At 47.0% G+C, this 12,850-nt stretch overlaps 1 protein-coding gene across 1 annotated transcript; it reads left to right on the top strand.

Moving 5' to 3' along the window:
• Nucleotides 1-4,351: 4,351 nt before the first annotated feature.
• On the top strand, nucleotides 4,352-6,089 carry LOC136549173 (peroxidase 2-like). The gene is made up of 2 exons (XM_066540449.1): nucleotides 4,352-4,430; nucleotides 5,197-6,089. Exons 1-2 carry the CDS (start codon nucleotides 4,352-4,354, stop codon nucleotides 6,087-6,089), a joined length of 972 nt encoding a protein of 323 aa, XP_066396546.1.
• The last annotated feature ends 6,761 nt before the right edge of the window (nucleotides 6,090-12,850 follow it).

Raw genomic sequence — 12,850 nt, 5'->3', positions numbered from 1 at the left:
CTAAACAGAAATGTCTAATGGGGAAAGTCGGGCACATATGTTTAGGCCAAGTTTGGGCCGGACCTATGCCTGGGTGAGCCACCAGCTTCTTTTTAGTTGAAAAATAATTAGAATTAATACTTTGAGCTAGGTTGAAGCTGTTTTTCTTTTGTGGGCTTGCTTCCTCACTGTTCAAACCCTATGGAGTAACATATGCAGATTGGGCCAAGCCCAGCGGCTCGGACAAGGCCTATTTTGCTCATGCTAGAGTCAAACCCACTACACTATGCATCCCGTTTGCCTCATTATTACGATCCCATCGAACAATTATTATTGATAGCAGTACAATATTAAAAATTTTATTTTGACCCTTACTCCCTCCATCCTAAATTAAGTGTCAGCTTTGGATTCTTAGTAGGTCAAAAAAAATTATATTTAACTAGATTTATAAAAAATATTAGCAACATTTATATATCCAAATAAGCTTATTATAAAATATGTTCAACCATTGATCTAATATTATGCACCATAAATATTAATGATTTTTCGTATATATTTTGTTAAAGTTGAAAGCATTTGACTTCTCAGGAAGTAAGAATGAGACTTATTTTGAGAGGAGGGAGTACTTTCTAAAACTTTGGGTACATTACTTTTGACCCTTTTATATCTAAATAATCTCAAATTCAAAATCAATTAGAAAATTCTAGATGTCATCGGAGCATACAAATTGCCGTATAAAATTTAAGTTCATGTTAGCTCCATGTGAGCACATATTTAGCATGCTACCATTGGCGCCTGGGCACGGGTCAATCAAAGATATGGCATGACATGCGTTGACGAGTTCAAGGACCAAAATGATACACTTTGAGACCACAATGATGCATTTTGAGAGGAAGAGAGCCCGTATATGACACCTTGACAAGTTTAAGGACCAAACTAACACTATGGGAAACACGTGATTTGCCGAGTGCAAAAATCTTTGCTGAGTGCCAAATTTCGGGCACTTGGCAAAGACCTGCTTTGCCGAGCGCCGCACTCGGCAAAGAGGCCTTTGCCACTCGACAAAGACTGTCTTTGTCGAGTGTCTGGCACTCGACAAAGGCAGACACTCGGCAAAGATTGGTAGGGGCCTAACGGCATCCAGCGGTGTCCTCTTTGCCAAGTGCCCCCTGTTTGGCACTCGGCAAAATATTTTTTTTGGTTTTTTGCCACTAATTTTTTTTGAAGCTTTAGTACACTACCACAAACAACATGTTTAAATTTGGGACATTTTCATTGCCTTTGGCATATTTCTATAGTTTATTTTATTTTGTTGAAGTTTTCCAGAAAATGTAAGTTTGAACTGTAGGTGCATCGAATAATGGATTACATTTGTTCAAAAAATGTTATCCTTGTTTCTTAGTGTAAATTTAGGCTAAATCCAGGAACTGTCTCGAAATTTCGATCAACGTGCTCACGGGGCAACGCCGCCAACTTGCGTGGGAGTGGTTTTTTAATTGTATAAAATGCGAACGAATTTCAAAAATCATGAAACTTGTCGAGTTGTCGCCATATTGTATGCATATGCCATGGAAAAATTTTAAAAAAGTTTCAACATGTGATATCACCGAGATGCTCACAAACCAGGACATCTCCACATGTGATATCACCGAGATTCGACCACGTTGTCACGTACTGGATGGCGGACAGCACAGTCGACTCCGCCTCTGTTCCCATCCTTGCCGAGATTCAAGCAAGGAGCACGAGCTCCTTCCTCCCCATACGCTCTCGGCAGCAGAGCTCACAGCAGCAGATGGCGGAACTCCAGGTTAGTACTGTTTTATTCGTCGTTCATTGCTTCTACACATCTACCTTGCCTTTGCATTGTTTAAACATTACGGGTGGAATGTTGCAGGCCGACTTGCGGAGGTTGGAGGCCTAGCAGGCGGCCCAGGCGGAGGCCCATCGGCTGGAGATGGAGGTTGTACAAGCCCAGAGGGCGGCCGAGACACAGAGGCTGCAGGACATGTTCAGCTTCATGGCGAGCCTTCAGGCCTTGCCAGGTGTGGTCGTGCCCCAGTCGCTGCTCGCTCCAGTTGTGGCTCCTCCTTCTGTAGAGACTCCGGTGAGTATATATGGTTGTTTATTCCTTTAGCTTGTGCGGCCCTCCTGTAGATACTCATGAATTCGCTTCTCCTTTGTGCAGCCACAGTCGGCGGGTTCGAACCTGACTCCTCAAGGTGGCCCTTCTCCACAGGCCGGGTGGCCAACTGGCCCTCCTCAAGGTGGCAGTTCACACTCCGGATGGGGAGGCTGGCAGTAGGTACCGTTTATTTATTTCTTTTCATGTTGCATGGACTTGTGTTAGACTTAGCATTACGTTGGACTACTACTAGAGACGTATATATATTGTGATGGATATTGTCATGGATGATGTGAATGTATGTGATGGATTATGGACAATGGATTTGTATGTGATGTATTATGGATGGTGGATGTGTATGTGATGGGTTATGGATGTGTATGTGATATATCATGTGCTGTGTGTTGATATATATGTGATTTCTTTGTTTGTGCTGATGAAAAGCAAAAAAACCAAAAAATAGCATTTTCCCCTCTTTGCCGAGTGCCACACTCGGCAAAGAGGGCCTTGCCGAGTGCCGTGAGTCCATGACCATGGCACTCGGCAAAGCTGGGAAGCAGAGACCCAATTTCCTAGCTTTGCCGAGTGCCAGAGCCATGGCACTCGGCAAATATTTTTTTTAAAAAGAAAAAATTTCTTTGCCGAGTGCAAGAGGATGGCACTCGGCAAAGAATTTTCAAAAAAAAAAGAAAAAATTCTTTGCCGAGTGCCGCTGAGGTGGCACTCGGCAAAGAGGCCGTCAGAGTTGACGTCGGATTTTTTTTGCCGAGTGCTGACGTGACGCTCGGCAAAGGCTTTACTGAGTGCCCGATATGTGGCACTCGGTAAAGAAACCTTTGCCGACGGGTTCTTTGCCGACTGCTCTTTGTCGAGTGCGGCACTCGGCAAAGTCTTTGTCGAGTGCAATAGGGGCTTTGCCGAGTGCCCTAAGCACTCGACAAAGAGCCCGTCTGCAGTAGTGTAATGATGCTATTTGTTGCTAAAATGATGCACTTTGAGAGTACGAGGGCCGTCATGACACATCTCGACAAGTTTAAAGACCAAAATGACAAATTTCATGAGTACGAGGACAAGCATGACACAACCACACAAGTTTAAGGGATGGCCATACACTTTACCCATTCACAAATTTTATCTAATTTATTCTGACAATATTTGATAACAATCAGAGTTATGGATTTTTATCGAGATCAGTTTTAACTGAGACGCAGTGTTCATATTAGAACTTCGTGAATCTCAAGATCTGCCGGCGCAGTCATTTGGAGGTGCTCATAAAGGTAGGGTTTACGCACGTGTGTTCATAGGGGTGAGTGTGCATGCATGTTGTGGACGTCTGCGTTGTAATGTGTGATTCTAAAATAAATTAGATTTTGTATTTAGGTGAAGTCTTAAAAGTATTTGTAGGTTCCGCAATTATTTCCCCCGGCCCTCTGAAAGCCTAATTGGCTATCGACTATCGGGCGTAACTTTGTCCACTCCTTCACGAAAACATATACATACACTACGCTACGCTCTACGCGTCAATCACCTCGGTGTAAAGACCGACGACATCACATGGCATGCATGTTTATATATTATCACAATATCACCGACAGGAGTTGGGTGACAGAGTACAGGTAGGAGTATTTCTCGATCACGTCTGATCAGTCACGAATGTCAAAGTAAACCTGCAGAAATCATGCAAACGATTAGCTGTGTTGTTCATCATTCATCCCTGCTCCTGCATGCATGTCTTTGAGAGAACAACTCCATTCACTCGGTCCCAGTTCCCAACACGCAAAGCTAGCTAGCTAATCCCTGCCGCAATTTCAGAACCTCGATCTGAGTCTGAGACCAATGCAACCATCACCGGACGCACAATCATTGGGCGCCGCCCAATCCCAGCTTAACATAACAGGAGGGCTGGTAGCTGCTACTGGTAGACACCAAACACGCAAGCACCGTACCCAGGGTCAACCGCTTGAGCTAGCTTAGCTGTTGCTGTGCACCCGTCGAGTCCAGTCCTGTCCTGTCCTGTCCTCCATGTTCTCCGCCGTTTGAATTTCACGTCCACCGCAACGTGCGGAGAGATCCTCGCCGCCCGGGAGACGAGACGACGCGGCGACATTCCTGACGCGTTTCTTCCTGCAGGCCGGGGCGACTATAAATCGGCAGGGCAAAGCGTAATCCCGAGCAAAACACCCGATTTGTGTTGTGCAAGTGCAAAGAAAAACGACCATCAGCCGAGCGATCGAGCGACAGCAATTAACCATGGCGCCGCAGAAGCTCGCCGCCGTCGTCGTCCCTGTAACCTTGCTAGCGCTCCTTGGGGCCGTGGCGGGCCAGATCAGTTATGCTCCCAGCACAAGTCCTCCTAGCTTGAGCCCCGCACGCCCAAACCCAAACTCTTATCCTCCAAGCTCAAGTCCACCAACACATCCTCCAAGCCAGAGCCCACCGAGCTCAGTTCTTCCACCTACTTATCATCCAAGCCCAAGCCCAGCCGCATATCCTCCAAGTAGTAGCTCAACTCCACCATCTTATCCTCCAAATGCAAACCCAGCTACGTATCCTTCACCGAGCCCAAGCCCAACCACCTACGCTCCAAGCACAAGCCCTACCCTTAGCCCGAGTCCAATTCCACCAACTTATCCTCCAAGTGAAAGCCCAAGCCTATCGATCTCAAGTCCACCAACTTATCCTCCAAGCAGAAGCCCTAAACCCATCGACCTTGAGTCCACCAACTTATCCTCCAAGTGCAAGCCCAAGCCTATCGATCTCAAGTCCACCAACTTATCCTCCAAGTGGAAGTCCAAACCCATCGATCTTGAGTCCACCAACTTACCCTCCAAGTGCAAGTCCAAGCCCCTCAATCTCGAGTCCACCAACTTATCCTCCAAGTGCAAGTCCAAGCCCCTCGATCTCAAGTCCACCAACTTATCCTCCAAGTGCAAGTCCATCTAGTTCAATCTCTGTCCCATCCTCTCATCCTCCTAGCCTAAGCCCAAGCCCATCGATCACGAGTCCACTGGCTAGCCCCACCCCAAGTCCATCTAGTTCAATCTCAATCCCACCCACTTATCCTCCTTCCCTAAGCCCAAGCAACGCTCCTTCAGGACTTAGTGTCGGCTACTACAAGTATCGATGCCCCAAAGCAGAGACTATTGTCAGGGAGGCCGTGAAGAGTGCCATAGACAGTAACCGTGGCACGGGCGCAGGACTCATTCGTTTGTTCTTCCACGACTGCTTCGTCCAGGGGTGCGATGCTTCTGTTCTCCTGAACACGACCGGCTCCAGCGAGCCGACGGAGAGGGCCAGCGCGCCCAACCTGAGCCTGCGCGGCTTCGAGGTGATCGACGCGGCCAAGGCGGCGCTCGAGGCCGCCTGCCCCGGCGTCGTCTCGTGCGCGGACATCGTTGCCTTCGCCGGCCGCGACGCGACTTTCTTCCTCAGCGGCAACAACGCGGTCGACTTCGACATGCCGGCCGGCCGCTACGACGGGCGCGTGTCGCTCGACAGCGAGGCCCTCGCCAACCTGCCCCCGCCGTTCGCCAGCCTCGAGAAGCTCAAGGAGATGTTCGCCGCCAAGGGGCTCGACACCGAGGACATGGTGACGCTCTCCGGCGCTCACACCGTCGGCCGCTCCCGCTGCTCGTCCTTCTCCGACCGCCTCCCGCCCCACGTGTCGGACATGAACGCCACGCTCTCCGGCACGCTGGCCTCGCAGTGCAACGGCGGCGACACCACGGTGCCGCAGGACTCGGTGACCCCCGACGGCCTGGACAGCCAGTACTACAGGAACGTGCTCAACCACGAGGTGCTCTTCGCGTCGGACGCCGCGCTGCTGGCGTCGAACCAGACGGCGGACATGGTGTCCGCCAACGCGTTCACGCCGGGGCTGTGGGAGACCAAGTTCAAGGCGGCGATGGTGAAGATGGGCCGCGTCGGAATCAAGAGCAGCGCCGACGGCGAGATCAGAGACAAGTGCTGGATGGTCAAGGTCAACTAACTATCTAATCAGATGGATGCTGATCGTCACATACTTCATGCAGAGCATGAGCTGTCCAAGCATGCATGCCACGTTAAATCATGGTGTTTCTTGCATGCATATGATTAAGTAACATGGTGTATACAATTTTTTTTAGAGTCCAACTGTATATGCTCATTCTTACAGTACATATATAAAATTATATATAAATGGAATTATTTAATCTATATATCTTATTAAATATTTGAAACTTTTTATATATAATTTTTTATGAAAATTTTTCGTGGTGCCCTACCTCGAACCAGGGGTGGCGAAGCTAGAAACAAATTAAACCTAGCGCACCACTGCACTAAAAGAGCACACATATTTTTATTGCCCATTTGATCCTTGAATTGAATTTATTCTAATAATTACAATTTAGGCATAGATTAATTAAGCTAATATAGTTGGGTAACACCCGTGTTTTTGCATCATGTTAAAAACCACTAAAAATTAGAACTTTTAAAACTTTGCAACAAATTAAAACATTGACTATTTATTTTCCTCAAAACCCTTTTTAAAGGAAATGTTTTCAGAAAACCCTGCATCAAAATACACCATATACATTTAGGTTAGAATGTGTGGAGTGATGAAATGATTGTTCGAATGCTTGAATTGTTTGATTGCATGATTGTTTGCCCTAGAATTTATTTGGCACTAAATAATCTTTTTGGCTTCCCCCTTTTACATCCCTCACCAAATAGCTCCTTGATCTTCCCCTTGAATTAACCAACCACCACATACCAAGTTCTCCTTGAAATCCAATTCAAATTCATTCAAATGTGCCTAGTTTATTTTCTGGGAAATAGAAAATGCATTTCATAAATGGAAAAGCTTCTCGGGCTCAATCCTCTCCCCTGTCTCCTCTGGCCCATGGTCACGGCCCACCTCCTCTCCGCCTCCCCCGCACTGGGCCGTCGCCAGCACAAGCCCGCGTGCACGCTCTCGCCTCCTTCTCCTCTGCTTCCCGCAATGGGCCGGCCCACTCACTTGGCGCAGCCCAGCAGGACGCAACCTGCCTCCCTTCCCTCTTCTCCACGCCACTGACACCGCGGCGCGCTCGTCAGCATCGTCGTCTACCTCTGGGTGAACGACGAGAATACCGCGTCGCCCACGCCATCGACCTCCGTCTCCTCGGGCTTGTTGTTACCGCCTCAGCCCAGCGATGCAGATAAGCATAAGGATGCTGCGGACCCACCAGACCTCGCTGCCCTTATCCACTCCACCACGCGGCAGCACCCGAGCAAGCTAGCCATGCCGCCATGGCTGCGCTCTGGCTCCAGCTCACCCCAAATCGAGCAACAGATAAGCGCGCAGTGTACGCCACCGCCTTTGTAGTTTGGAGCGAGCTCAAACGAAGGATCGTGCCCATGAAACCTAGGCGCGCGGCGAGAAATATCTCGCCAGCGAACCGACCTCCGCCACCTATAAATACGCCCGGCGAGTGCTCCCCGGCTTCAACCACCACCATAGCAAGCTCCGCGTAGGTCTAGAACATCCCATATCCCCCTTGTTTCCTCCCCTCCCCTCTTCTCCTGGGCGGTAGCTCGATTTCCCCCAAATCAGGACACCGCAGTCGCCATTGGAGCAAGCTCCGCTTCTTCCTCCACTGGTGCAGCGTAGGACGATTAGGGTGGATAGAGAGCTTCCTGATCCCCTCTTCCACCTTCTCACTACCCCATAGCCTGCTCCAGCCCTCTGTGTTGCCCTAGCCTCGTGAAGCACTCACCACCAAGGCGCCATTGCCGATGGCTGTCGCCGGCAAGGCGCGACGACGAGGGATGGCACTCTCTATGCACGCAAGTTCGATCTGTAGCCACGCCGCACCCACTCACCCACTCAACCACATCGCAGAACACCACGACCCACCTTCGCGCCACCGCAACCACTCCGGCGGACCACCGCCATCACCACAAAGCCCCACTGAAATCAGCAAGACTTCCTAGTTCCACGGCTCGACCTTGCAAACATCGTCCGCCATCCTGAGATGAACTCCGGGCAAGGACGCCGCTGGTGAAATCAACTCCGGCGAGCCCCGCGCCCCTGCTCTGTTTTCGTTGCCGAGCCGTCGTCGACGCTCCATCGTCGTTTCCCCTCCGTCCTCCCCTCACCATCTGTTATGTGGGCCTAGGTCAGAACGGCGTCCACGCCGTTGGATGGGAGGAGATGGTGACGCCGCCACGTGGACCCCACGAGGCAGCCACCGTGACTCTATCCTCTCTCTCTTTCCCTTCCTTTAGTGAACTTGGTCCACATAGGCCCAGAGAGATCGAGCGGTTCACGGCACAGTGCCACGCCCGGTGCATAGCATAGCGCCACAGGCTGACCCCGTCAACCCTATCCCACGCGTCAGTCGCCCAGTCAAGGAGGAAAACATTACGGCCACCCGAGTAGTGTACACGGAGGAGTGAAAACCCATTTTCCTTGCATCAGAAAATTCCCAGAAATTTTCTGGATAAACTAGGTACACCCCAGATCCTACCCAAGCATTTACATATCATTTCCATTATCCTAATTTCCAGAATTAATTCCCAAGTTATATTTCACATATTCTTTTCCATATTAAAACTTTGATAAATCATATCTTCTCCATTCTAACTCCAAATCCCTTTCTTCCACCACAAATCTTGTAAATTCAAGCTCTATTTGTTCATACCCTTTGCTCTATTATTTGGTGTCCCATTTAAATTCTAGTTTGATTTCTTTCCTTTTCCTATATTTAAATTAAATACGAATTATAGTAGTAGCATGTCACCGTAGTAGTAGTCAACCCTATATTTTTGCGTATGTGTATGCACCATAACACATACACAAATATACCCATATCCAATCACCTAAAATAATAGAATATGTATGCATACATGGATATGCCCGATACCTGGGCATATACTTATGTATGGCTAACATTACCCGACGTCTTTTGTCCAACCGGACTAACCCTAGGCACATACATATGCATGTGTGTATGTGTCGCTAACCTTGTGGACCTATAGAAAGCTTGACCAGGTCATCAATGATGACTTGGTTAGACTTTCACTCTTCAGGTTCACATAATAGTGGAATATAATAATGTGGTCTGGTTTTCCATCAGGTAACCGCACCACACTAACCTAGCCCGTAGGAGCCACCTTGTTGGATGGAATACCTCTATCCAAACCTTACATCAAATTGAACACAATAATGATAACCTTAGACAACAACCTATCACCCAATAGGACCAACCCATGTAGGATCGATTCTTTCACCTTGATTACCAATGCTTGTTTTACATGCCTTGCTTATTATTTTCCTTGTTTGTGTTTTGTTTGTCAACACTAGACCGCGTAGGATAGAAGACTTGGAGAGAACCTGATGGAGTCCAGAAGACATGAGCAGGAGACACAGGAGACGGATGAGGATATAATCATCAGCGAATGGAGGCAAGTCCTAACACCCACCTATCCCCTTCCCTTACATTACATGCCACTCCTTAACCACCTCCCCTTCCACCACCACATTTTGCTAGCCTCCACCATAAACCCCCACCCTCCATCTCCATTAATTAATAAACTTAACTTATATTACTGAAATTCTCTTTTATGAATTAATAGAATTATAATGGGTCATGAGCTCGGATATGATAATGTGAGTAATGATGATAAGGTAATGGTTACCTTGATATGAAATGAGCTCTATGAACCTAAGGATAATAACTGTGAACTTAAAAATGGTAAACCTGAACTAAACCTGGACAGGGGGCAAGTGGGGGGTAATTTATGTGGGGATAGATTACCTTGGCAGGAACGCCTAGTGAGCGCTCTTGTGGGAAATACTCGCCTTGATCACATAAGGACCGGTTCATAGTCCCTCTCACCTAGTGAGATATTTCAGTAGAGCCACATGTCTGATATTGTAAGTGCAATCAAGTCCTATTGTGGGTTTTGGCATTGATAACCACCAAATTATAGGACTAATGAGATTTATCGAGATGATAAGCAGGGAATCAAAATATGAGGATGATGTATAGGTTGCAGGTGTCCTAATTACAAAAGGTGGCTAGACCTAGCTCAAAGGAGGTTTAAATTCTTTTATATTTTGAAATTGAAGTTTAGGGAAAGCCATACTATTAAGAGGGATTTTATGACAGTTGGTCAACTATTGAACCAGATGCTCAAATTCTCAGATTTACATCCTCTCACCTAGTTAAAACAGCAAGCTAAATTTCACCTCAACTTACCTATTTTGACTAGGGCGGCAGTGCCGCCCTATTAAGAGCTGGCAGTGCCGCCCTTAACTGACTGTTGGACCCAAGGGGTATTTATACCCTTCAGGCCCAGCCCACAATGGTCATCCACTTCACTCAGGCATTCTGCTCAAAACAGAATAGAACCAAAGCTCACCCTCTCTCCTCCATTATTGCTCATTCATCCCTCAAGCAAATCCTTGATTCCAACCATCAAAACTTGAGAGAAAAGGCAGTAAAACTTCGATTGGAGAGCAGATCTACTGATTCCCAAAGTCTAATAGCATTTGGTTCATGTTTGGCCAACGGTTCTAGAGTTTGTTACTCTTAGAGCTTGCTCCTAGCCGGCTAGGCGTCACCCTTGAGCTTGCCAACTCATGTGTGGCAGCCTTGGGAAGGTTTGTAACCTCATTCTCAGAGCTAAGAAATCACCTCTCACTTCAAGAGTTCATCCTCTTGATTTGAGAATGAGGGTAAGGCAAGCCTTTATGGTAAGCCCAAGCCTTTTGTGGACTTCCTCAACAATGTGGACTTAGGCAAACCTTTGTGGTGAGCTGAACCATGGGATAAATCTTATGTCTCGCGTGCTTCATCTTGTTTACTTGCTGGTTTAGCTCTTTGGTAGCTAGTGTTAGGGTATGATTGCTCGATCCACTCTTGTGTGGAGTTTCTGTGGTATTCAGTCTTCGAACTGGATCTTATCGTTATATTGCAGGATTAAGCAGCTAATGAGGTCAGGTTCATCTCTGTAAAATCTCAGCTATGTTAGATTTATTTTTCAAGAGCAGCAGTGCCGCCCTGTAGGCTGGCAGTGCTGTCCTCTATTCTGATAGAGTTTTGAGTTGAATTTTTATAGGCCTATTCACCCCCCCTCTAGGCCTCCTTTATCTTCATGTAGATCCTACAAGTAGTATCAGAGCGAGGTTGCTTCGTATACACTTCACTGCATGAAGTATGGAAGAAGGAGGAGGTTCGAGGACCGTTCACGATGCAAATGCAAGTGGTGTGCACATCGAGGATGTCGACAGCAGCAGCGAGCTATCCATGTCGACAGCAAGTGATGCCACCATCAAAGAAGCCAAGACCACCGATGCCGAAAGAAGAAAGGCAAGAAAAGAAAGAAAAGCCACCAAAATCACAACAAGAGAAGCTAGAGAAAAGAAGAAGGAAGAGCAGCGGCTCAAGGACAAGAAGAAGAGAAAAGAAGCTAGAAGAATCACAAGAGAGGCAAGAGTCAAGAGAAGGGCAGCAAGAGCTTAAGAGCAAGAGAAGAATGAGTATGATGCATCATCTAGTGAGCTCTCTAGTAGCTCGGATGATGAAGACGATGATGTGTCATACCATGCTTCAAAAGATAGCAAGAAGGTGAAGAGCAAGGACAAGAAGAAGGATAGCAATGACAAGGGTAGCAACAACAACAAGAAAAAATATGCCGCCGTATCCTTTAATTATTCTTATTTGTCTAACCATAACAAAAGGTCCTTTATCAATGTACCCACGGGCAAGTTGCCTTATTTTGATGGGATAAACTTTGCCAAGTGGAAGCACTTGATGAGTGCCTATCTTGTAGGTCTTCACCCCGGTCTTTGGGAGATTGTGGTGAATGGATTGTAGCCACCGAAAGATCCCGAAGAGCCAACAAATGAGGAGTTAGCTACTGTCCATCTCAATGGCCAAGCCACTAGCATTCTTCTTAGTGCCTTGGATGGAAATGAGTACAACTAAGTGATGAATGTCAATGTTGCAAGTAGATTTGGAACACTTTGTATCTAGCATATGAAGGTGTTGATAAAGTGAGGAAAGCAAAGATTGATTTGTTGATGGCTAAGCTCAATAGGTTCATGATTGTTGATGAAGAGGGGCCATAAGAGATGTTTGATAGATTGATGACCTTGGTGGGCAAGATTAGAGGCTATGGATGTGATGAGCTTGATAATCACAAAGTGGTGAAGGTTATGTTGGAGGCCTACTCACCAAGAAATGAGACCGTAGTTACCTTGATTAGAGACAAGAAGAAGTTTGAGCACTTCACGCCAAATGATGTGCTTGAAAGATTGTTGACATTTGACATGCAAAGAGAAGAAGCCAATGAGAGAAGAAGACTTGGTGAGTTGCAAGCCAAGCTAGAAGGCATGAAAATCAAGGAAGTAGCTCTCAAGGCCAATAAATCAAGCAATCAAGGCACCTCCAACAAGGCAAAGGGTAGCAAGCAAACATCAACAAGTCAGCCCAAGGAAATCAAGTCAACTCCACAAAATGATGATCCAAGTTCATCCTCAAGTGAAGATGAAGATGATGGGGCTGATTACATAAAGATTGATGACATGGCTTTGTTCATGAAGAACTATCATAAGGGGCTGAAAAGGAATGAGTATAAAATAGTGCAAAGAAGGTTTTCCAAACAAGAAGAAGAGGACTTGCTACAATTGTGGCAGCACCGAGCATTTTATTGCTAAGTGTCCCTATGAGAAGAAAGACAACAAATACAAGAGGGACAACAATGAAGGCAAGCATGAACACA

This window comes from Miscanthus floridulus, chromosome 4, assembly GCF_019320115.1.
Source record: "Miscanthus floridulus cultivar M001 chromosome 4, ASM1932011v1, whole genome shotgun sequence".
NCBI lineage: Eukaryota > Viridiplantae > Streptophyta > Magnoliopsida > Poales > Poaceae > Miscanthus > Miscanthus floridulus.
This window is presented reverse-complemented; position numbering and strand designations above follow the sequence as displayed.